Source organism: Lycium barbarum, chromosome 9 (genome assembly GCF_019175385.1).
Source record: "Lycium barbarum isolate Lr01 chromosome 9, ASM1917538v2, whole genome shotgun sequence".
NCBI lineage: Eukaryota > Viridiplantae > Streptophyta > Magnoliopsida > Solanales > Solanaceae > Lycium > Lycium barbarum.
The window spans coordinates 17,480,628-17,508,180 of record NC_083345.1 but is presented as its reverse complement, the minus strand read 5'-3'; the positions used below and the strand labels follow the sequence as shown (position 1 = coordinate 17,508,180).

The 27,553-nt window shown below is 34.7% G+C and overlaps 2 protein-coding genes across 5 annotated transcripts in view; both read right to left on the bottom strand.

Moving 5' to 3' along the window:
• Nucleotides 1–27,553, bottom strand: part of LOC132608987 (cytochrome b-c1 complex subunit 6-like) — an 83,828-nt gene that overhangs the window by 13,023 nt on the left and 43,252 nt on the right. The window contains exon 1 of one of the 3 annotated variants that reach the window (XM_060322822.1): nt 9,946–9,962. The exons of the other annotated variants lie outside the window; for them this stretch is intronic. The gene's annotated coding sequence lies outside the window, so the exon portion shown is untranslated. Of the gene's footprint in view, nt 1–9,945; nt 9,963–27,553 lie in introns of those variants that run through there. 3 annotated transcript variants of the gene reach the window in all.
• Nucleotides 3,887–10,232, bottom strand: LOC132608988 (cytochrome b-c1 complex subunit 6). Of its 2 annotated transcripts, none has more exons than XM_060322823.1 (5): nt 10,125–10,232; nt 9,911–9,956; nt 7,797–7,881; nt 4,498–4,587; nt 3,887–4,303 (listed from the first exon to the last, which is right to left on the bottom strand). In XM_060322823.1, coding segments are annotated over exons 2-5 (210 nt in total). In that variant the 5' UTR covers nt 9,913–9,956; nt 10,125–10,232; the 3' UTR covers nt 3,887–4,270. The 2 variants fall into 2 exon arrangements, with proteins under 2 accessions (XP_060178806.1, XP_060178807.1); XM_060322824.1 differs by having other exon boundaries at nt 10,062–10,165.

Below are 27,553 nucleotides of genomic sequence, written 5' to 3'. Positions count from 1 at the left end.
AAATATTAAAGTGTGGGCCCCACCTAAACATCAACCAACAAAAAAAGTGTGGGCCCAACTAAACATCAACCAACAAAAAAAAGGTGTAGCCCCTAACTAAATCAAGCAATATTAAAAAAATGAATCCCATAATTAAAAAAAAATGTCAAAAAAAAAGTGCATCCCATATTAAAAAAACAAACAATATTTATGTAATTTCTAAAGTATCTCATTAAATCAATAATGATAAATTAAAGAAGTGGACCCCATATTAACAAAATCAAGAAATATTAAAAAAATGAATCCCATATTAAAAAAATAAACAATTAATTTCTAAAGTATCTCATTAAATCAATAATGATGGATTAAAAAGTGGACATCATATTAACAAAATCAAGTAATATTAAAAAAATGAATCCCATATTACAAAAACAAACAATATAAAAAAAGAAGAAGTGCATCTCGTATTAAAAAATCAAACAATATTTATGTAATTTCCAAAGTATCTCATTAAATCAATAATGATGGATTCATTGCCACATGCGTATCAATCAATTAGTGGGAGCAAATGAAATTATTGTATAACAACATACTTAAAATACTTATATATTAAAATAAGATAAAATTAATTTCTTTTTGATTTTTTCCTTATTCGAATAAATGTGAAAAAAGATTAATGTCATAAAAGAAAAAATAATATTAAAGTGTGGGCCCCACCTAAACATCAACCAACAAAAAAAGTGTGGGCCCAACTAAACATCAACCAACAAAAAAAAGGTGTAGCCCCTAACTAAATCAAGCAATATTAAAAAAAAAATAATGTAAAAAAAAAAGTGCATCTCATATTAAAAAATCAAACAATATTATGTAATTTTTAAAGTATCTCATTAAATCAATAATGATGGATTCATTACCACAATTATTGTACAACAACATGCTTAAAATACTTATATATTAAAATAAGATAGAATTTAATTACTTTTTCATTTTTATCCTTACTCTAATAAATGTGAAAAGAGATTAATATCAAATGGAAATCAAATAATGAATAAGGTGAATTAGTCAAATTATAATTCTAATTCACGATCCTTAAAAAATCATGCAAAAGACAACATGACAAGTAAAATGAACTAAACCGAGAATATTTACCAAAAATTAAAAAATAACATTTCTTCGTTCAAATAGAAAATCAATTTCTACTTTGTTTCGTTTCAAACATGTAAAATTAATTTAATAATTTGAATTAGAATTATCCAAATCAAAATTTGACAAAAAATAATAAGTATTTTACACTTTTAAATTAATCGAATTAAAATTAAAAGTATCAATTGATGCTTAAATATTGCTATTGTTTTATCTCAAAGAGAGGAAAATAGTTTTGTTTTAAACAAGTCTTCTCTTTTAAAAAGTATTAATAAATTTTCGTAGCAAGCACGAATATAATAACGTTTTAGATACGGAGCACAAAACCCATGCTTCGTGTATATATATATATATATATATATATATATATATATATTATCACTATTTAAATACAACTACATATACATAGATACACTATAATCTAAAGTGCACGGGCATAGACCACCCATTCTTCGTCGTCCGTTTCCACTGAAGAAAAAGAAAAGTGTGGGCCCCACCTAAACATCAATCCAATATTAAAAAAAGTGTGGGCCCCAACTAAATACCAACCAATATTAAAAAAAATAAGTGGACCCTGTATTAACAAAATCAAGCAATATTAAAAAAATAAACAATGTCAAAAAAAAAAGTGCATCCCATATTAAAAAATTAAACAATATTTTTGTAATTTCCAAAGTATCTCATTAAAGCAATAATGATGGATTCATTGTCACATGCGTATCAATCCATTAGTGGGAGCAATAAAACTATTGTACAACAACATACTTAAAATATTTATATATTAAAATAAGATAGAATTAATTACTTTTTGATTTTTTCCTTATTCTAATAAATGTGAAAAGAGATTAATGTTACAAAAGAAAAAATAATATTAAATGGAGATCAAATAATTAATAAGGTAAATTAGTGAAATTCTAATTCTAATTGACGTTTCCTTAAAAAAACGTGCAAAAAAAACATGACAAGTAAAATGAGTTAAACAAAAAATATTTACCAAAAATTAAAAAATAGTAGTTCTTCATTTAAATAGAAAATCAAATTTCTACTTTGTTTCATTTAAAACATGTAAAATTAATATAATAATTTGAATTAGAATTATCCAAATCAAAATTTGAAAAAAAGTAATAGGTATTGTTTAGCCCAAATCTACATACATTAACAATAGAATATTTTATACTTTTAAATTATTGAATTAAAATTCAAAGTATCAACGGTTTCCTTTTGAATAAGTCTATTAGTACATTTTTGCCAACTTTGTATTCGTAGCAAACACTAATATAATAAAATTTTGGATACGAAGCACAAACTACAATGTTATATTAATCGTATTTTGAACAATATATATATATATATTACTTTACTACCATATAGAAGAGTCAGTTTATAAGCAAGATCGTCGTCCGTCCTTTGGTCCCACTTTTTTATTTAAGGGCAAAAAAATCCTTTGTCGTCCCACCCAATTTTTTATTTAAGGGCAAAAAAATGACATTTTATACTCTATATTACCAACTCCTTTAAAAACTAGATAGAAATACTTTATTATATTTCTATTTTTCTACTATATAGAAGCATCGGTTTACCCATGCTTTGTTGTCAGTCACTCTTAAAAAAAAAAAAAAAAACTTCTATAAAAAAAGTTTAAAAAAGGTGGACCCCACCCTCTCCAAACTCATTAAAAAAAGATTGATCCCACCCTCTCCAAACTCATAAAAAAAGTGAATCCCATATTAAAAAAAAAAAAACAATGTCAAAAAAAATACGTGCACCCCATATATTAAAAACTCAAACAATATTCATATAATTCCCAAAACATCCCCATCAAGTCAATAATAGTGGATTCATTGCTACATGCGTATTAACCCATTAGCGAGAGCAAATGAAATTATTGAACAGTAAAAAATATGAACCCCATATATTAGCCTGAGATCTAATTTAGATGTTTAATTGTTGTATTTGCTATTCCGCTATGTCATTTATTTGCTATGATTACTAAAATAAATATATTTAAAATATTTATATTTTAAAATAAGATAGAATTTAATTACATTTTCATTTTTATTCTTACTCTAATAAATGTGAAAAGAGATTAATATCAAATGGAGATCAAATAATGAATAAAGTAAATTAGTCAAATTATAATTCTAATTCACGTTTCCATAAAAAATCATGCAAAAGACAGCATGAAAGTAAAATAAACTAAACCGAGAATATTTACCAAAAATTAAAAAATAGTATTTCTTCGTTTAAATAGAAAATCAAGTTCTACTTTGTTTCGTTTCAAACATGTAAAATTAATTTAATAATTTGAATTAAAATTATCCAAATCAAAATTAGATAAAAAAAATAATAAGTACTTTACACCTTTAAATTAATCGAATTAAAATTGAAAGTATCAATTAATGCTTAAATATTGCTATTATTTTATCTCAAAGAGAGGAAAATAATTTTCTTTTAAACAAGTCTTCTCTTTTAAAAAGTATTAATAAATTTTCGTAGCAAACAAGAATATAATAAAGTTTTAGATACTGAGCACAAAACTCATGCTTTGTGTGTGTGTGTATATATATATATATATATTATCACTATCCAAATACAACTACATATACATAGATACACTATAATTTAAAATGCGCACGGGCATAGACCATCCAGTTTGTCTACTAAACGCTCAAAATAACACATCTATCAATATTCTCAACCTAAAAGGTCGCATGCAAATTTCAATGCAACTAATCCATGAATTAAACCATTAAACATTCAAAACTACAAAGAACTGCGCTTCAATAAATAATTGATTTATGACTTGCCCGTATAGGTGCAGGATTCAGTGGGCATCAGACGACATTTTCCCCATGAAGCCATCAGGAAATAGGGTGCATATATTACAGTACGGATAGAACAAAATCAGGGAATTGTTATCCGAGAGATTCTCACTCATTCGAACAAATAAAAGGGTCCACATAATAACCCACGAGTATAATACTTTATTAATCACTACTTTTAAGATGTGCATAGTTCAAAATTTTCCATGCAGCAACCAAGTTGATTGAAGGGATTGCAAGTCTGCAGCACAGGAAGGAATAACATGGTAATGTCAACAACGAAAAAGGAAGATAAAATCGCAATGGATTACCAACTTATATCCCTGTTACTTGAGGTGGTCAAATAGCTTCGCGGCAACCTGTATATAAAGTTTCATGAAAAGATTAGAAAACTAACATATAAATAAACTACAACCAGAAAACTAAAAAAAGGCAAAACACAGAGAGGATAGAAGAAACAAGAGGCAGCACATGGAGCACTGTCAGGCCCCAACCCCCCCCCCCCCCCCCCCAAAAGAACCCCTACCCAAAAAATGCTAAACAGAGAGCTTACACATTTGTCAATGCATTGCCAATAATCAAAATACTGTCCAGTGCAATGCTTGTTCCCTGATTCATCACCTTCTATCCGTTTAGTACATGCCTGTACGATGCAGATTCCAGAATTAGAGCCACAGAGTGAGAAACCACTATAAATTTTGAAGCAAGCATTTGCAAAAATTGAGACAACTGAAAAAAGCTGGCCTTCTTCAGATCTCATTCTAATCTACCCCCACCTCGAAACCCCGTAAAGGAACGAAAAAAAGGGAAGAAGGGGCTTATAACAAACAGAAGGAAGTTTGATGCTATCGATGTATAGGGCAGCAAAAACAATCAAAATATTGCAAGCCATAAATTATCGTGACCGCAATAAATCACAAATATTTGTTCCATTTAGGAAGCATTAATGTGGCATTCGCCCAAAAGAATTGTCACGTCAGATAAATAAAGCAGATCAACAGTTAACCATCATAGAACGGTAACAATGTGCACCCTACAAACAACAAACCCTAACTAAGCAAAGTCCTAATTGCCTTTAACGTTATTTTTTGGGTTAAAAATAGTTCACATACTAAGACATTACAATACGAAAATTAACATAGTAGGATTCTATAGATATTATATAAACGGACGTCAAATCTAATTAATGTCAAAGACTTTCTACAATTTGTAAAAGATATTGATCAGTACTAGGGGGATTTCCATCATAATGCCCTAACTAGATATGAAAAAGACAACTCATTTATTACTCCAACACATTTTCAAAAAATTACAGTCTATTAGCATAAAAATTTGAAGGTAAGTTTATTGATACTTGTACCACAATACATATAAAGTAGTCATAGCAAAAATTTCAATTTCCCTCCATTTACGCTCTATATAATGTTATTACATACACAAGCCTTGAATCATACATGCAATACTTTATACACTCAAAATCTCATTTCTGATATCACTTCCTTTAAGATATGGAACACACACCAAAAAGAAAGACAAGAAGGGGGTTGCTCAGATGGTAAGTGCCCTCCACTTTCAACCCGAAGGTTGCGAGTTCGAGTCACCAAGGGAGCAAATGGGGGGAAGGGGTAACAAAAAAAAAAAAAGAAAAGAAACATCTTCCACCCTAATGAAGATGCACCAATCCCAGCATCCCTGTCTACACTGCACAAAATGTACAAACGCCGAGGCGAATCGAAATGTTTAGGGAAGAACGTTGCCCATCTCATGGTGCGGTTGAAACAAGAGGTGGGAGATGAGGGACTAAAGGAGCTATTATTCCAAGATCCTCCGATATTGGTGTTGTATGAAATCTCCACTGCACCCAACTCCTTTAGTCCCTCATCTCCTACCTCTTGTTTCAACCTCACCATGAGATCAGCAACGTCCTCCTTTAAACTCTTCAATTCATTTTGGCTCCGCTTGTACATTTTGTGTAGCGTAGATAGGGACGTTAGAATTGGTGCATCTTCATTCGGGTGGAAGATGTTTCTTTGGGTGTGTATGTTATATCTTAAAGAGAAAAGTGACGTCAGAAATGAGATTTTGAGTGTATAAAGCATTGCAAGTGTGATTCAAGGCTTGTGCATATAACAACATTATATAGAGCGTAAATGAAGGAAAATTGAAATTTTTTATATGGCTACTTTGTATGTATAAAGTGTTTGGTAGGTGACTTCTTGTATGTACTTGAGTGGTTACGAGTAGAGGGGACAAAATTAGCCCAAATACATTTAACCCGCCCAAGTTTTAATGGGTTTGGTCTTAGAGTGATTTTGAAGATAGGCTGATTTGGGCTAGCCCAAGTTAATCCATCACAAATCACCCCCAAATCTAACCCATCAACTAACCTCACCTCAAAGTGTAACAACTACGAAACGTGGTTAACTTATTTTCTAATTATTTTAATTTTAAAATTTTTAAAATATTTTTATTATTTTTAGTTATTAAATTTTTATTTTTTATTTTTAAATTTTTATTTTTTAATATAAAAAAGTATTTAAATTTTATTTTCAGAACACCGTTTATTTGGAAAAACATGAGCGAGAGAAGTTTTGCAATCAAAGAAAATAATATCGATATTTTTAGTTTCTCAAAATGTTTAAACAGTGGGTTAATTTAGGCGGGTTGAGTTATGACCCATCATTTAATCCGACACAGCTCATCTTAGCCCAAACAAGCTTTGGGCAGGGTTGAGCATTGGCCCATCTATTGATTCAGCCCATCTTGACCCGCCAAACTTCAGTCCAAACGAACCATTTGCCACCCCTAGTTACGAGTATCAATAAACTTACTGTCAATTTTCTATTGTAATAGAGAGTGTAGCTGTTCTAAAATGTGTTGGGAGTAATAAGAGAGTTGCCTTTTCCTCTCTACTTAAGGCATTCTGGCGGAAATCTCCCCCTAGTACTGGTCAATAACTTTGGCAAATTGTAGAAAATCTCTGACATTAATTAGATTTGATATTTGTTTATAATTTTATATAATATCCATATATTCCTATTATGTTAATTTTCGTATTATAATGTCTTAGTAGGTGAAGTATTACTAATACAAGTGCATATAGTTAATAGCTTGTTTGGCCAAGCTTCTAAATCAGCTTATTTTGAAAAGTGCTTTTTAAAAAAGTACTTCTGACTTTTCAAAAAAGCACTTCTGGTGAGAAGCAGTTTGTGTTTGGCCAATTAATTTAAAACACTTTTGAGCAGTGTTTGGCCAAGCTTTTAAAAAGTACTTCTATGTGTATTTTCTCAAAAGTGCTTTTGGGAAAAGCAACTTTTTTTAGCTTCTCAAAAGCAACTTTTAGAACTACTGCTGCTACTCCCAGAAGCACTTATTTTCTCCCAAAAGCTTGGCCAAATACCTACACTTTTTAAAATTAAGCGCACACCGCAAAAAATAAGCACTTTTGGCCTCCCAAAAGCTTGGCCAAACAGGCTATAAGTCACTGAAAAAAGGGATATAGGAAATCAAGTTACAAAACTTGGAAGAAATTGAGTTACAAAACAAACCATCAGATTGCATTGGGAAGAAACATACCATTGCATTCCATTTAAAGGCTACTTATCACACTAGAATGACTCAAATTCTCAGACAAACAGAAGAATCAACCCATCTACGAAACAGTACATGATAATGCTAAAAGTTAAAAAAATTAGCCTTCCACAACAAAAACAACGTTATAGCTCATCCCGATAACTAGTTTAATCCGTAGAACACCAACAAAAAGGAGATAGTAACAGTTCCAACAATTATATAAGAACAAAAAAAAACTTTGAGATAACTGAAAGGCTGTTTCAATGTGATGGGAATCACCTGATACTCCTTTAGTTGCCTTACACACTTAGGCTTGCATTGTACTTCCAGTGTCGCCTTTGGGTCAACAACTTCCTCGTCCGACCTGACAAAGAAAACCATCAGTAATGCATCTTCTAACAGATGACAATATCAACAAAAGCTCACACTTGGAAGAAAAAAATCCTGCATGTATTCTTTTTTCATGCAGGATATTTTTTTTGGGGCGTATGTTAAAAAAACCTGCATGTACATCATAATATACACCAAGACTTAAAAAGGGAAGCATACTTCAAAAAATTTCTTACGCATATGAAATTACAGATACAACTAGAGAAGTGGTATTAGGGAATTGTGGACTAATGAAATTTGCATTTAAGCTTTTTTCACGTATATTACCAGAACAAATTCAAAAGTCTGAGTTGTCACTTGTCATTAATTACAACAGTCTAACTCCCAGTTTGTAACATGATCTTGCTATTGTAAATCACTTAGGTGATTATTGTCTAAGAATTGTGCCGAGGGTCTACCGGAAACAGTCCAGAGCCAATCTAATAGGGTAGAATAATATGCGACTGTATCCAAAATATTAGAATTGAGACATGAAAGTATTCTTTAATACATGAAGTTGCACCAAAGGAGGGATGAGGTTTAAAAATAAGCAGTTGCATCAGAGAAAGGATAAAGATTGAGTCAAAGCACTTGGGTTTAATACATGACATTAAGCAGAACTTGTCAAAGTTTTCAGTAAGTGTTGCATTTGCACAGCACTGGGCCATATTGCCTAATATGTGAATACATACACATACAGACGCGCGGGAATTTGTTGCACAATTCTGTACATATTTTTAAAAACTTTGCAAGTATTTTTCATGTTTAAAAATAAAAGCCTTTTTGTCCTGCTAAAAACAATAGCCTAATTATTTAGAATGAAATGAAATTTTAAAATGTTTTATGCAACAAAGGAAATAGGAGAAAGCAGACTAGCATGGTTGAAAGATTTTAGCACCATGACATTGATATTGAAAGTTGAAAAAGATTTGACTTAAGCATTTACAGATAAAACACCAAGTTAGTTATACAACGAAGCTGGGCCTGTATTTGTAGTTTAGACATACAGTCAACTAAGTAAGTTATTATAAATTAAGGTAAAGTAAGTTAAGTTCAAATTGTTGAAGGCTATGGTGAAGTCCTAAAACTAGTAACTAAATCCAAATATAACAGGACAGGTTCGGTTGTAGGACACTCACACCCACTCTCCACTCAAACCATTTCCAGCCAAGATGCAGTGCTTCTCCGAGAGAACATAATTCATCCATCTACTTAGGAATATTAGGTCACTAGCCAAGTGTCTTAAATAGATGTGTTAAATTGGTAATTATTTGCACATTAAAAAAACTAACAACAAATCAGTATTCAGTACAATCAAACTGTTATTTTTATATATATAATTGTGGTGTCGGGGCCAGCTTGCGCGCACCTCAACTAATTCCATGGGATACGTGCCACCTCCCACCAGCATCAGGTACCAGGTAATTGTGTCCAGCACAGACGGTAAGAAATTACCTAGTGTTTTGGTCTCCGGCTCTCCGCTGGATTCGAGAACCTGAGACCTCAAGGTTCTCCTCCCACTTCATTGACCACTAGGCCACAACCGTGGGTACAATCAAGCTATTGGTTTTGCATGCTATATTATATAAACGACGGGAAAAATTACAAAATATTACTATTATATATAGGATATCCATCAACTTCACCTCTCACAACATGTAGTTGCAATTAACAACCAACCTCAAGTTTGGGCTCTTTGGCAAAAACAAAAACAGAACTAAAGATGATGAGCCCATCTTTTAAATTGTTCCAGATCAAAATTTTCTATAAATTTTTTAATGAAATCCCAATTTTTAACAACCTACAGCCACAGTTTATAATTGAAAAAACTTAATTAAGAATAACACCAACACATATGGTGTAGAGAATACCGTCATCTAATAGTAAAGATTCAACTTTTACTATTAAAGTAATTTGACTGTACAAACGAATGAAACACATAAATAACAACAAAAGTAAATCTAAAATTAAATCACTAACGAAGAGAGAAATAGTTTCATTATCAGTAATTCAACAGCACTCACATGGCAAAGAGATATTGTAGACCAAACTTCGATTCTACAAATTCACCTGAAAAATGCAATTTTTATACTAATCAGTAAAAAATTAACCAGTGGAAACACCAATAATTAACCATATGTACGAAATAAACAAAAAAAAATGGAATAGTAAAACCTAAATATACAGATCGGATGATAGGTAAAGAGAAAACAGATCAAATGGGAGCAATGGGTAAACCTGAATCTTCTAGAATGAGCTGCGGATGGGGAAGAGGAGAAAGAACTGAGAGTTTTAAAAAGGCTTTTCCTATTGGGCTTTATGATTGATAGTTGGTCTTTTTTTTTGCGCGAATTGGCCTTCTTTCGGGATGGTCTTTAATTTTTGTCCCTCAAATTGGTGGTCTTTAATTGTTGTGTTTCGCCTAATATCTCAAGATTGTAGGTTCGAATTTTAGCTCAATAAAAAAAAAAATCGCAAGGTAAAAGTTTGGATTCGCAAAGCAGAATTTTGCCATTAAAACTCTGCCTCAAGACAGAATTATAAGGCAGAGTTTTGCCCGAAACTCTACCTTAAGGTAGAGTTTGGAACTCTGCCTGAAGCATGCAAACTTTACCTTACAAAACTCCACCTGCAAAAATCTGCCTTGCGATTTTTTTTTTAATTTTGTAGTGAGCGGGGTTTCAAACCCGAAACTGTTACACCCCATATCTTATAACTAATGTTAGACTCGTATCGTTAGAGTTTTAGTGGAAAAACTGAAGGTTTGAATGTTTTCCGAAAATGGTTGACAGGTCTACTTCGGGAAACCATAACCCCTTGATTAGCTGGGAATTTGGGAAAGCACCCTTAATGAAAGTTGTAGTACCTAGAAATATCTTTCCAACCATATAAGGAACAGGCCTATCAGAGATCGGAGCAGGGAGATATGATCGTCTCAACATGGCTAATAGTAAGGCGCTTAAGATTCGATAGAATCGGCTGAGTTTTCTATACGTCTTCCTTCCAAACCAATTCCATGAAAATCCGTTGAGAATTTGAGAAAACTTAAAACCATGAAATTTGTAGCCCTTTGAAATAGCTTTCCAACGGTATATTGTGGAGCCCAAACGGAGCTTTGTGCTAGGAGTTATGCCTATTTTACCAAATGCTGTTAGAAATGGCCTAGGGCACCGCACCAAGCCAAAATCACATAAAAATGTAAGTTTCATTACGTCATGTAATATAGGCCTAGTGCGCCACCCTGGGCGACGTACCATGCCAAATTATGCCTAAAACGACTTTTTTTCTAATTTTATATGTACCCAACTCCGAAAAACTTTTCTCATTTCTTCCTAAACTGTCTTATTGGAGAGAAAATACCCTAGGGCTTCCACAAAGCATCCAAGGTGAGTTCCTACTCAAACCCCATTGATTATTACATTAATCTAACAAAGATTAATGCTAGAATCCCCATCTATTCCATAGATTATTGATTGAATCGTCATCTTGGACAAAAGAACTCTAGAATTCGAATTCAAGAGGATTGAACTTCAAAAAGGTAATACTTCTACTCTCTAATCATTTATAGTTGTGAATTGATGAGTTATTGGGAGAATAGTAAATGGGTTTGATAAAGAGAATTATATGAACTATACTAGGGTTTTGGATTGTTGACTTGAGATTGTTGTAATCATGTGGGTGATGAACAATGATGTTTATTACATCTAATTGAGATTGTAGAATTAGCTAGAAGTAATAGAATGAGAATTGGGTGAAAAAAACACCATTAATGAAGGTTGTGGAGTTTCATTCCCACCAAGTGTTTGATAAAATGCTTAGATGACCAAAGCATGGATATTGTTGCTAATATAGAATCCCTTTGACTTGTATTGCTATAGATTAAAGTTGAAGGGTTTGACGAACATTGTGATACGCTCAAAAGCAGGAAGTTAAGGTATATGAGGCTAACTCTCTATGTTTGGGAATGTTAATGATTCTCCCCACGCCACGTTATTTTACAACGTGACCAATTGCCTCAGAAATATAGTTAAGCTTAGTTCCTTGAATAGTTGCAAAACTTCTATTCTTTAGTTTATAATTCATTCATGACTTTCATTCCGAATGTTGTGAGCTCAGTACGTAATCAATATAGACTTGTGTTTGATACCCATGAGTCTCAGTCTAGAATACTCAGAATGTTTATAAACAGTTAAAGCTTCAGTTCTCATAATCAGTTCATGAATACATGTCTGAGTGAATCATTGCCCAGTATGTCAGTGTTGTATCTTTTAGCATGATTCTCAGTTCTTTTATGTAAATTGTCTTATGATGAGAACCTGTGTTATTGGGCCTAAGGCCACAGTTATGCATACGTATACTTGGGCCTGAGACCGCTCCTTATGCACATATATATTAGGCTTGAGGCCGCAGATTATTTACTCAGATAAACAGGTGGTTCCTCATTCAGAACAGGGAGTATTCATATCTTTACTTCCTTATTTCAGTTCAGTTATTAGTTCAGTTTCAGTTTCAGTATTTACAGTTCTTTCTTTCAGTTGTTTTACATACCAGTGCAATTCAAATGTACTGACGTCCCTTTTTATTGCCCAGAGGCCTGCATTCACAATGCAAATACAAGTTTTACAGGACGACGGATCTGCTTGCCAGGATTTCCAGTATCAGCTGATTGGTGAGCCCCAGTCTTTCGGGATTATCATTACTTTACAGTCTTTCAGTATTTACAGACAGTCAGAGTTTAGCAGACTTTTGTGTCAACCGTGTTGGCTATGTATTTATACTCTCAGACTCATTCAGTATTTCCTCTCTTATGTTTATTTAGTCGGACATTTAGTAGATCAGCATGTGTTGAGCTTATTTTCGCATTCAGTATGTTTTAATACCACATGTTGATTTAGCCGGCCAGTTGGTTCGCTCGGTCACATGCAGTCACCGAGTTCCGTGTTACGCTCAGGCCATGATTCAGGGCGTGACAAAGCTTGGTATCAGAGCACTAGGTTCAAGTGTCCTAGGGAGTCTATGAAGCCGTGTCTAGTGGAGTTTCCTTTATATGTGTGTGCCGACCACGCATATAAACAGTTAGGTACCAAGACATTCAAGATTGTCTCATTTCTTTCTACTCTAGATCGTGCCATGAAGCTTAGAGCAATAAGTAACCTTTTCTTCCTATCGAATTACGTACTTATCGACTGCGCAAGCGATAAGGAGGAAATCATATGTCCAACTGAGGATGATTACCCCTACGGGTATAATTGTGAAGTACTTGCTGGTAACAAATGAGACTTGAGGTGATATTGAAAATGGAATAAAGCGTAAGTTGCCCGAGAAAAGATGTTCTATAATGAATTTGGAAGTTGAATGATAACGATGTACTTGAGGGAAGATAATGAGAAATTTCAAGAAAAGAAAGATAGAGAAATTAACAAAGGAGCTAAGTCTGCAGAAAACATAAATCGTGGAGGATCACAGGGAGGTGGAGGCAGACAATTTTCTATAGGAGGTCATCAGGACCCACTCCATCTGCAGCCAATACACCAGTCCCTAGGTCTAAACATGATCAGAAAGGTCAGTTCAGCCAGAAACAAAGTTACAGAGTAGCAGGCTCTCAGTCACAGTCCATTATGGGCCACATGCATTTTCAGGATCCTAGGCGCAACAAGTGTGATAAGAGGAGCCATAAGGCGTCATTTAATCAGGGATGTGTGTTTTGGGTACGGCAAGAAGGATCACTATCTAAAGGACTGCTCACCAGTGAAACAAATCTCCAGAGATAACGTGGCTCAGTCCATAAATTAAGTAGTTCTCCGTAATTCTCAATCCCAAGAAGGGCGCAGTGCAACTAAGGCTGGTGATACAAACAGAGGTTAGAACCACTTGTATGCTTTAGCAGGTCATCAGGACTCAGAAGCATCCAGAGATTTCGCCACAGGTATGATAATGATAACTCTAATGTCAGACCCTACAGGGCAACATGTTATGATCTTAGCCACTTCAGGAATAAATCAATTACCATGGTTTTGAATGGAGCCTAAGGGCTGAATACATAGGAGTCCGAAATGTTTTACAAAGATATGTTTTTCATACGAATCATGCACGTGACTAAGAAGATATAGTGTACGAAATAGTAACCAAGAGGAGACGATATTGAATAAGTTTAATTTGTTTAAGTTCATTATTCAGATTGGAACTAGAAAGTACTATATTAGTAAGTTACTACAAGAAGAAGATATTACTATGAGATAAAAGATATGGCAGTTCCCTCTTAGGTTATGTGACTAAGTGTTTACCCCAGATGTTTGTAGTCTGATATGGTTTTGAAGTGCATAGAAAGTTTAAGATTACTTGTTCCAAGTTTTCATTTAAGGCAGATGAAATTTCCTTAAGTGTAATCCATGTCTATAGTTCAGAAAGATAGTATACAACTGTAGAATAACGTCGGATGATGAGGGATGTTAGAAATAACCTTATGCTTCACTTTAGTATTCAGAGCAGAATTAGAGCATATGATGCTAGCAAGTGGTTAATAGAAGAATAGTTTTGAGTAGATACAGTGATTAGAAATTTTCAGCAGAATTAGTAAAAGTACGATTTGAGTTACTCAGTCAAGTTTACACTAGTGAGTGGGTAACCGTTTGAACAAACCAAAGGCGTGTTAGAACCCAAAGGGTTTAAGCTAAATTCGAGGTATAGAAATTGGTGAAAGAAGAAAACCATCTGAGCGGTAAGAGAGCAAGCTACAGAAGAAGAGCCTTTAAGAGTTATCAGAAAAGAGTTTCCCCAAGAGTGACAGGATGAGCAAAGTTAAGTCGTTAAGACAGAGTATGCTAGTTATGAATACATTAGCAATCCATTCGTGTAAGTAATTAAGTTTTCCCAGTAAGGAAGGTTTGCTCAGAAGTGAGTCGCCAGTGTTGTAGAGTACAAAAAAATTATAAAAGATAAGGAAAGTTAATTGGATCCCAACAAAAGAGAAGAATTCTCAAATATAAGACGTTAGCCTTGGTGTAAGGGGCATATGCATAAATAGTCAGTAAGTCTAGTGGGATAATTAAAAACCCGAAGGGTTAGTATGAGATATGAAGAACCTCAGTTCAGTTAGGATGGCATAATGAGATAGTCTTCATAAGGAACATGCCTCAATGTAGAAGAATACCAAAGTGTGTAGAATGATCGTCGATCGACTTGTGTTAAGTTCAGTTATTATTGATTAGGCGATCACAGAAAAGATATAAGATCATGCTCAGTTATATGTCAGAAGGGTAGTGCCATTACACGAGACTCTAATCTTTAGAGTGCTAATCAAAGACTTAGCGCACAACAGTACTATGAGTATTTTCAGAAAGAAATCAAGTAGGGGTAGTTAACTCATGTTGAGGCAGACAAGATAATCATGATGAGAGAAGTTCACCACTTAGCCAAGCTAGGATTTCGATTTTCGGACTCCGAAGATAGTGGAGTTGTTGTCCAGAACAGGGCTTATTCCTCCTTAGTAGCCGAAGTGAAGGAGAACATTGTGATGATCCCTACTTGTTGCAGCTGAAAGAGGGTATTCACGAGCATAAGATAATGTCTTTTGAACAAGGGGGAGATGATGGTACTTTGAGGTACCAAGACAAATTATGTGTCCCAGAAATAGATGGACTTAGAGAAAGAGGATCATGTTAGAAGCTTATAATTCTAGGTATTCTATCCATCCAAGTTCCACAAGGATGTATCATGATCTTAAGGAGATTTATTGGTAGAACGACATTTTAAAAAAAAAATAGCAGACTTTGTGGCCAAGTGTCCGAATTGTCAACAAGTGAAAATCGAGCACCAGAGGCCTGGTTGGTTGCCTCAGAACGTAGACATTCCCGTTTGGAAATGATAGATAATAAACATAGATTTCATAACAGGTTTACCTCGCTCTTTTCGAAAGCATGATTCGATTTGGGTGATTGTAGATTGACTTACCAAGTCAGCTCATTTCTTGCACTTACCAAGTCAGCTCATTTCTTGCACTTACCAAGTCAGCTCATTTCTTGCCAGTGAAGACTACAGATTCAACAGAAGATTATGCCAAGTTATATATTCAAGAAATCATCCGATTGCATGGGACTCCTTTGTCCATCATTTCAGATCGTCGTGCTCAGTTTACCGCGAACTTTTGGAAATCCTTTCAGAAAGGATTGGGCACAAGGGTGAACCTCAGCACAGCTTTTCATCCTCAGATAGATACTCAGGCAGAGCGTACTATTTAGACTCTTGAAGACATGTTGGGAGCATGTGTCCTAGATTTCAAAGGTAATTGGGATGACTATTTGCCTCTCATTGAGTTTCCTTATAATAACGTTTACTACTCTAGTATCTAGATGGCACCGTTTGAGGCCTTGTATGGGCGGAGATGTAGGTCGCAATTGGTTGGTTTAAGGTTGGTGAAGCAGAGTTGTTAGGGCCAGACTTGGTTTATCAGGCTATGGAGAAAATCAAGTTAATTCAAGAACGGTTGAAAACAGCTTAAAGTCATCAAAAGTCCTATTCGGGTGTGCGGCGTAGAGACTTAGAATTCCAAGTTGATGATTGGGTGTTTCTGAAAGTTTCGCCTATGAAAGGCGTTATGAGATTTGGAAAAAAGGGGAAGTTTATTCCCCGCTATATCTAGCCATATAGAATCCTGCGAAGGATCGAACAAGTGGCTTATGAATTAGAATTGCCACAAGAGTTAGCTGTTGTACACCCAGTGTTTCATGTGTCTATGTTGAAGAAATTCGTGAGAGACCCATCTCTTGTAGTTCCCACAGAGATTATAGAGGTTAAAGATAGCCTGTCTTATGAAGAGATCCCAGTGGCTATTCTTGATCGTCAAATCCGCATGTTGAGAACTAAAGAGATTGCTTCAGTGAATGTACTATGAAGAAATCAAAAAGTCGAAGAGGCTACGTGGGAGGCCAAAGAGGACATGAAGTCCAGATATCCCCATCTCTTTAGAGAGCAAGCAGAAAATATTGAAGGTAACTAACCTTTTCATTTAGATCCTTAGAGTATAATCTCCATGTTTTCAGTATTCACTCAGTCCAGTATTCAGTCAGCTCAGTATTCAGTCAGTTCAGTAGACATTCAGTTCAGTAATCATTTAATCATTCAGTTCAATAAGCATGTGTTCACGTCAATTTAGTGATCACGTGCCTCAGCTAATCAGTTTCATATATCTAAGTTACAGAGTAAACTCTGCCAAGCTTCCATAAAGTCTCAAATTAGCCACGATTATAGCCAAGACCATCATTCGAGGATGAATGATACTAAGGGGGAGATAATGTTACACCCCGTATCTTAGAACTGATGTTAAACTCGTATCGTTAGAGTTTTAGTGGAAAAACTAAAGGTTTGAATGTTTTCCGAAAATGGTTGATAGGCCTACTATGGGAAACCATAACCCCTTGATTAGTTGAGAATTTGGGAAAGTACCCTTAATAAAAGTTGTAGTACGTAGAAATATCTTTCCAACCATGGAAGGAACAGGCCTATCGGAGATCGGAGCAGGGAGATATGATCGTCTCAACATGGCTAATAGTAAGGCGCTTAAGATTCGATAGAATCGACTAAGTTTTCGATACGTCTGCCTTCCAGACTAATTTCATAAAAATCCGTTGAAAATTTGAGAAAACTTAAACCATGAAATTTGTATCCCTTTGAAATATCTTTCCAAAGGTATATTGTGGAGCCCAAACGGAGCTTTGTGCTAAGAGTTATGCCCATTTTACCGAATGCTGTTAGAAATGGCCTAAGGCACCGCGCCAAGCCAAAATCACATAAAAATGTAATTTTTATTACATCATGTAATATAGGCCTAGTGCGCCACCCTGGGAGACGTACCAGGCCAAATTATGCCTGAAACGACTTTTTTTCTAATTTTATATGTACCCAACTCCGAAAAACTTTTCTCATTTCTTCCTAAACCGTCTTATTGGAGAGAAAATACCCTAGGGATTCCACAAAGCATCCAAGGTGAGTTCCTACTCAAACCCCATTGATTATTACATCAATCTAACAAAGATTAATGCTAGAATCCCCATCTATTCTATAGATTATCGATTGAATCTTCGTCTTGGACAAAAGAACCCTAGAATCCGAATTCAAGAGGATTGAACTTCAAAAAGGTAATACTTCTACTCTCTAATCATTTATAGTTGTGAATTGATGATTTCTTGGGAGAATAGTAAATGGGTTTGATAAAGAGAATTACATGAACTATGCTAGAGTTTTGAGATTGTTGACTTGAGATTATTGTAATCATGTGGGTGATGAAAAATGATGTCAATTACATCTAATTGAGATTGTAGAATTATCTAGAAGTAATAGAATGGGAATTGGGTGAAAAAAACACCATTAATGAAGATTGTGGAGCTTCATTCGCACTAAGTATTTGATAAAATGCTTAGATGACCAAAGCATGGATATTGTTGCTAATATAGAATCCGAGGCTAACTCTATACGTTTGGAATGTTAATGATTCTCCCTACGCCACGTTATTTTACAACGTTACCAATTGCCTCAGAAATATAGTTAAGCTTAGTTCCTTGAATAGTTGCAGAACTTCTATTCTTTAGTTTATAATTCATTCATGACTTTTATTCCAAATGTTGTGAGCTTAGTACGTAATCAATATAGACTTGTGTTTAATACCCATGAGTCTCAGTCTAGAATACTCAGCATGTTTATAAATAGTTAAAGCTTCAGTTCTCATAATCAGTTTATGAATACATGTCTGAGTGAATCATTTCCCAGTATGTCAGTGTTGTATCTTTTAACATGATTCTCAGTTCTTTTATGTAAATTGTCTTATGATGAGAACCTGTGTTATTGGGCCTAAGGCCGCAGTTATGCATAAGTATACTTGGGCCTGAGGCCACAGCTTGTGCACATATATATTGGGCCTGAGGCTGCAGATTAATTACTCAGATAAACAGGTGGTTCCTCATTTAGACCAGGGAGTATTCATATGTTTACTTCCTTATTTCAGTTCAGTTATCAGTTCAGTTTCCGTTTCAGTATTTACAGTTCTTTCTTTCAGTTGCTTTACATACTAGTGTAATTCAAATGTACTGACGTCCCCTTTTATTGCCCGGAGGCCTGCATTTCCCAATGCATATACAGGTTTACAGGACGACGGATCTGCTTGCTAGGATTTCCAGTATCAGCTGATTGGTGAGCCCCAGTCTTTCGGGGCATTATCATTACTTTACAGTCTTTCAGTATTTACAGACAGTCAATGTTTTTTCAGTACTTCATAGAGGCTTCATAGACTATCGTTGCAGATAGTCAGAGTTTAGCAGACTTTTATGTTAGTTGTGTTGGCTATGTATTTATACTCTCAGACTCATTCAGTATTTCCGCTCTTATGTTTATTCAGTCGGACATTTAGTAGATCAGCATGTGTTGAGCTTATTTTCGCATTTAGTATGTTTTAATATCACATGTTGATTCAGCCAACCAGTTGGTTCACTCGGTCACATGCAGTCAGGCACCGAGTGCCGTGTTAAGCCCAGGCCATGGTTCGGGGCATGACAGAAACCAAGAGATTCTAACAAAGGGAAAAAATTAAAGACCACCAATTTAATGGACAAAAATTAAAGACCACCCCAAAATTAGGACATTCCTGCGAATTGCCCATAGTTGGTCTTCTAGCTTGTGGGCTGTGGCAGGTTACGTTGGGTTTGTGGCCCAATTGTGGGATATCTAACGAGACATTTAGCTCCCGTTTGGATATAGATTTTTTACTCTTTTTTTTTCAAAGAACAAAATGGGAAAAAAAATTTATATATACAACTCATGCATCTAGTTTGGACTCAATGTAGCTAACTGTATCATCGTTGTATGGATGATATATATGTAATGTATAGCTATATATAAGTTTCTCAACTTTTTGCAACTTTACATGTACATCCTTTTACATTACATAACATTCTTATACACTATTATACATAACATATACAAATCGTTATAAACAATAGAACACCATTAATGGAAGAACTCGCATTTTCCATTAGCTATGAAACAAGAAAAAACTCAACTGAATTTTCATTGAATAAACACAACATAGACAAGGAATTGTAAAAAAAAAAAAAAAAAAAAAAAAAAAAAAAAAAAAAAAAAAGAGAAAACATAACAACTGGAGAAAACATAACAACTGAATCTAATGTTAATTTACTGGGAAAACAAATCTATTAGGAAATAGTAGAAAGTTCAAGCTTTAAGTCTAGCTAATTATTTTAATTTCGGAAGATAAAACGAATAATGACAAAATTGACTATTAAAGTTCCTGAAAGTTTGATGAGTATTACTTTTTAGGGGAAATTGTATTCTTGTAAAAAGTTACACCAAAAAAATATAATTAATAAATTCAACAATTAAATTTTTTTGTTATTTTTAAAAGTTACTGGGCTAAAGATATAATTTCTTGTCTAATAATAGAAAAGATGAAAGAAGAAGGAAAAAAAAAGCACAAAAATTTTCTTCAAATTTCTCCCTCAATTATAATGAAATTTATTGGGGGGGGGGGGGGGGGGGATTTACAATTTTTGTAAAAGAAAGACAAGCAGGTTATATTAAAAAAAAAATGAAAAAGAAGGGGCTGAGAATTAAAAGAATCTCGTGGAAGACGCAAGAGGGGAATGAGAACCTAGCTCCTAATTAAAAAAATTGGTTTAAATGTTGAAATAAGACCATATAAGATAATAAACTAATAGTTTAGCTAAATTTAGTTAACTAGAGGGCCGAAAGGCACCTCTAGGTAATTATCTCCAAAAAAAAAAAAAAAAAATGAAATCGTTGTTGTACATGAAATTTGATCTGTCTTTGAAAAAACTTCAAGTTCCAAAAATTAATGAATTCTTCTTCCACTCGCTAACTTCAAATTTTTAGGTAAAATGCATATCCGAACACAAGCTAAACATTTGAAAAACGGAAAAGGGCCAAAATTACCCCTGAACTTTGGGAAATAGTTCATTTGTACCCTTCGTTATACTATAGGATCAATTATACCCTTACTATTATACTATAGGGCCAATTATACCCTTACCGTTATACTATAGGGCCAATTATACCCTTACCGTTATACTATGGTCCAGATATACCCTTATGTTAAACGGGCCTGACACGTGGCATCATCTTAGACACCCAGCCCATTTTCCCCCCCAAATAATTATTTACCCACCAACTTAACTCAACCCGACCCGGATATAATTTTTTCATCCAACCCATTTACCTTTTATTTCAAATAACCCTACACTCTATCGCCTACACACACTCTCTCTCTCTCTCTCTAATATCTGGAACCCAATGTTGAAGTTTCAAAGAAAGCAATGAGTATTCTACTACCATCAGGATCCTAAGCTGCTCCCATCACAAAACCATTTGTTGACGACCATGGTTCTGACATCCATGTATTAGTCTCCCACAGATAAAATGTCCCATCAAATTTCACAGACAAGAAATAGTCTCCCGATAGGGACCATCTCAACAAAGATATTCCCCCTAAGCCACGTCGAATTGGTGTTCTGACTCCTTAAGCAACATCCCAAATGATGAATGAAGAGCTCTCAAGTGAAGCTGATGCCAAATACTTTCCATTCGGGCTCCACAAAAGTGCAGTAATTTGTTCTTCTTCAGGACTTCGAAGGAAGTCCACGAGAGTCATTTAGTTCCCGACACTCTAGAGAGAGTGGCCAATGTGACACCTGATCTTACTGAAGCTGTGTTGCCTGGATATGAAGCAGCCCAAATGCAAATGCCACCCTTGCATAGGCGATAGAGTGGAGGGTTATTTGAAATAAGTGGGAAATGGGTTCGGTGAAAAAATTATATCCTGGTCGAGTCGGGTTAAGTTGGTGAGTAAAAAATTATTTGGGGGGGAAAATGGGCTGGGCGTCTAGGATGATGACACGTGTCAAGCCGCTTAACATAAGGGTATATCTGGACCATAGTATAACGATAAGAGTATAATTGGCCCTATAGTATAACGAAGTGTATGGATGAACTATTTCCCAAAGTTCAGGGGTAATTTTGGCCCTTTTCCGTTTAAAAAATTATTTTTCAACACAACATCAAAAACTCTTTTTTTTTTTTTCAAGTTTCAACCAAATCCATGTTCAAACGCTAGCTTGGAGAATAGCCTTGCAAGTTTGTGTCTTGCATTTTTTACCCGCTTATCTTGTAGCAAAATTTTAAGTTTAATAAGTTTTGTCCAATGGACAACACTGACTTTTAACGTTAAACGTTTATCCATGAAGGCAAGTGAGGGTCAAAAATTCAAGGCTATCTGTTCACGATGAATTTTGCTAGCAGAAAATAAATAACTGCAATCATAAAATAAATAAATATATAAAAAAATCATTTTATTGATTAGTTTGTGAGTACAACTCTGGATGTATCCCTTGATTCTAATCTCCGTGTTGTTCGCCTTGATTCGAGAGCCAATGTAGCGTCTTTCTCGAATGAAGGATGAACTTGTGTTGATGTGGTGAATCTTAGAAGAACTTTGAGCAGCACTTTGGATTGTTCTTGAGGAAAGATGTCTCTTGAACTCTCCTTCTTGTTGACGACCTTTGGAGAAGACTTATGTAGATGTCGTTGCTCTCCTTTGCCTCCAGTTAAGATGTTGTGCAACTTTCAAGATGTCTTCAAAAGGGGGTGTGAGACCCCTTTATATAGGTGTGAGCTAGAACTTGGGGGTATTTTGGTCTCCAACAAATTCTTGCGGACCTTGGGCTAGAAAGATGTGGGTTGGGCTCCTCTTGTAGAGACCCAACTTATTGGATTAACCCAGCTGTAATGTGGATTTCATTTAAGTCATATAATTTTGACTTAAATAATTAATCCGACTTTATTAACCAAAATTTGACTTGGTCAACATGAGCTTAAAACTTAATCCAAATTTTGTATGGATTAATTCAACTAAAATTTCGATGTCTACACTATCTATTTTGAAGATCATTTTATCTAATTTTCTGAGAAAATTGGGATATTTTCTTACTAAATTTGTTTTAAAGCAAAATGCAAATCACGTAGCGGCGTTTTTTAACTTGGCAATAATTAATATATTGTCATCTCAATAGAAACTTACATCTACTAAATACTCTAACCTTATATATATATACTAGTAAGTCGTTGAACATATTACAAAAAATTGGAGTTTTTAAGCAGAATCAAACCTGTTGCAGCAACTAAGTTATATGTTTGGTTTTTTTCCAACAAGTGGAGTGACTCAAGTTTTAATTATTGATTAGAGGGAATCAGCCACATTTAGTGATAAACAATGAAAATCAACAATATTTAGTGATAAACAATGGAAATCAAACAAGTGGAGTGACTTGTTACAGAAAATGGGTAACTTGTTGTGTTTTATCCAACAAGAGTAAGGACTTACTCAACAACTTACTCAGTTTGCTGCAACAGATACTACACTTGCTGCAATAAATACTACACTTGCTGCAATAGATACTACACTTGCTGCAACAGATACTACAACTGTTGCAACAGATACTACTTGGTTCACCCATATTTAGTGATCAATAAAGGGAATCAACCATATTTAGTGATAAACAATGGATATCAATCAAATTTAGTGATAAACAATGGAAATCAACCATATTTAGTGATAAACAATGAAAATCAAACAAGTGGAGTGACTTGTTACAGAAAATGGGTAACTTGTTGTGTTTTATCCAACAAGAGTAAGGACTTGTTTAACAACTTACTCAGTTTGCTGCAACAGATACTACACTTGCTGCAATAGATACAATAGCTGTTGCAACAGATACTACTTGGTTCACCCATATTTAGTGATCAATAAAGGGAATCAGCCATATTTAGTGATAAACAATGGATATCAACCACATTTAGTGATAAACAATGAAAATCAATTATATTTATTGATCAATATATATACTTAAGCAATTTGATGGTGTTTTGGGTCAGGATAGATGATCAACTAAGTCCAATATGCACTAAATGGAGTGATCATTGGAGTGAATTGATGTGAACTTCTTGATTCACCCATATTTAGTGATAAACAATGGAAATCAATCATATTTATTGATCAATATATATACTTAAGCAATTTGACGGTGTTTTGGGTCAGGATAGATGATCAACTAAGTCCAATACACACTAATTGGAGTGATCATTGGAGTGAATTAATGTGAACTTCTTGATTCACCCATATTTAGTGATAAACAATGGAAATCAATCATATTTATTGATCAATATATATACTTAAGCAATTTGATGGTATTTTGGGTCAGGATAGATGATCAACTAAGTCTAATACGCACTAAATGGAGTGATCATTGAAGTGAATTTATCACGATCCAGCTCCGTGGGCCGCGACTGATGTCCTATTTGGACACCCCAAACAGACTTACATACTGACTCGTCATATTTTTATCTAACTCAGACTTTCATATTAATCATCTCAAACAGATTGAAAGCAAATATTATCTTAAGCGGTCGTACATGCAAAAATTTTCATATCATAATCAGAAGGGGCGGCGGAATACACATCGCCGAATATATACACACATATACAAACATACAGGCCATTTAGGCCGCATCAAAATCTGATAGATTGGCGGAATGTACATCGCCAGATCTGTCTCAGACACATTTCAAACACAACCATATATGTACATATATATCAGAAGCCGACTAGGCTATCAAATGGCACAACGGCCCAAAACATATACAAATGCACGCCGACGAGGCTGCCATGGCGAGTGGGATCATACAAACACACCTGAACAGAAGTAGGCACAACCCACATATACGTCTACAGACCTCTAAACAGACCAACCGAATCATATGGCGGGATAGGGCCCCGCCTTACCCCTGAACAAATACATACATATGTAGCGAACGAAGATATATACCAAAATGTAGGCTCCGGAATAAGAGGAGCACTCCAAATAGCAAAATAGGGTGTCCTAAACTGGTGGATCACCAAACTGTGCGTTTGTACCTGCGGGCATGAAACGCAGCCCCCCCCCCCCCCCGAAGAAAGGGGGTCAGTACGAAAGATGTACTGAGTATGTAAAGCATAAAGTACAGAAATCCAAACCATAACTGAAGTGAAGGGTACAAAGAGAAAATACCGGATCAATATATCAAAACCTGTACTGAAGACATATATACATAATGCAAACATAAATCATGCATAAGGCTCAGGAACGTGGTCACCACTCCGACGCTGGTGCCACAACACAGCATAACTCCAGAAGGTTTCAAATCTCCGTACAACCCCGTACATAACACATCATCACAACATATCATAAGCCATATCACAGCATAACTCCATAAACGGAACCCGGCCCTATGGCGAGGTCTCGGGAACCGTAACACAGCATACTGCCGAATATATCATAGTGCGCACGATCACAAAAACCGGCCCGGGAACCGGCGAACGATATCATAGTAATGGGCACGAGCAGAGTAGTGCGGAAACCATATGCATATGCATAATTTAATTCCAAGACTCGACAAATAAATACACACACACACACACACACACACACACACACACACATATATATATATATATATATATATATATATATATATATATATATATATATATATATATATATATATATATATATATTGAGGTCAGAAGGTTCAAAATAAGTATCGAGTCTGTCAGAATTAGTATACAAAAATATGAGCCTTTAAATTTACAAAACTTTCGAAAAATACTTCATAAGCCATTTTCTGAAAATTTAGTGTCGTTCACATTTAGGAGCTTTCAAATAACTTATGGAACAAATCAAACGGAGCCTTAAATTCAAAGGCAAAGGTTCCATCTTTATATCATACGTAAGTAGATTAAGTAAGACAAACGAAAGAAGTCTCGGGGCTAGTGGGCCCACCTCGGGTCAAGTCGAGGTGGCGGACATAAATTACGAACATTAGACTCTATGGAGTCATCCATGTAAGTTTCAAAATGATTCTATCACATTTGTGCAAATTTTGGATGTTCGAATAGTTTTCCAACAAAACATAAGAATTATAATTCATTTACATTGAATGAATAGTGCCTAAAATCAGATTCGGATTTCTATGAACAGAATTGCCCCCGAGGCTCAAATCTCAACCTAGTATGTCTAGGACATGCCAAAAGAAGGAAAGGGATAGCTTTACATACCTTATTCGCTCCTTACGCCTCTCCAAATTCAAATCCCGTTTCGTCCAAAATCTACATTTGGTCACATTTACCAAATATTAATCATAAGGTTTAAAAGTTCAATCTTAACCAATACTTGTCTACAGGAATTTGGGCAGCATCTCCCCTATACATACAACATCCCCGAGATTCAACTCGACTCAAATAGCAACAACCATGTCAACAACAATTCCCACAACATCCACAATCGACTAGAAACGCAATTTAACATAAATAGTCTTCTTTTCCAAATAATGCAACAACTTCCAATTCAACTTTGCACTTTCAAGTCAATATCAATATTTCCATATTCATACACTAATTTAAGATCATTCAAACATAGGCCAAGAATATTTGATGAGTCGTGAAATTACGCGATATTCGACGCTAATTCCTTAAGCTTTTGTGACTCCTTAAGCACTTTTGTTGTTACTTTTTGTGTTTTTATGTTGTTTTGTAGGAAAAGATGCCCGGAGAGCATAAAAGAGCAAAATGGATCAAAATGGACCAAAATGGAACAAAATAGAGCAAAACAAGCCAAGTAGCTGAAATGAGTGATCGGAAGAAACCAAGTGAAAAGAAAGTCAAAAAGAGGTCAAACTGGACATTTTTGCAAAACTGTCAAAACTGGACAGTTTTCCAAAAACGGGACAGATTTGCAAAACTGTCAAAAGTGGACAGTTTTGCAAAAACGGGCAGAATTGCAAAAATAGAAATATGGGGGCAGATTTTGACATTTTTTGGACTTGAAAAAATTGGGGGAGCTACAAAAGAGAAGCTAGGGCAAAACATTATCATCTTTTGCCATTTTGCAAGCTTGGAGTCTAGGGTTCATCTACACCACACTTTGGGGTTGAAGATTTGAAGATTTGGTTGAGCATTTCTTAAACCTTTAATTCATTTCTTCAATCTCTTGCTTTGTATTGTATATCTAAGTGTGTAGTGTTTATTTTCTTCACTTGAATCTTGTTTATGGAAATATTCTAGGATTAAAGTGTTGGATGAAACTCTTGTTTTGCTTATGTATTGAATGATTTTTATTGCTATTGAAGTGGGTCTTTGTTGATTTAATTAATCTCGTTCTTGAATGTTTCCAAAGGGATTAGCTAACCCTAGGACTCACCCATTTACTTAGATTGAGCTTGGAAAAGGAAATCTAGGTTGGGAAAGATTAATTAACAAGAATTTGGGTCATTAAACTCATCTAATAACTTGAGCTCGGAAGAGGATATTTACTTGAGGTTAAATTGATTGTGCCTAATATCACACTCTAAGGCTTGGAAAAGCTTAGAGTGAAATTCATTGATTTGGTTGGAAGACTTTCAATGAGATTTTAGAAATCATTATCTATTGACATAAACCCGCTCTTAGTTGTAAAATTGTAAAATACATTGGATCGTTACTAGAGAGTAATTTCCCTTGTATCCATGCTTGTGGCCATTGATCATTTTACTTGCTTTCTAGGTTAGTTTATATTTCC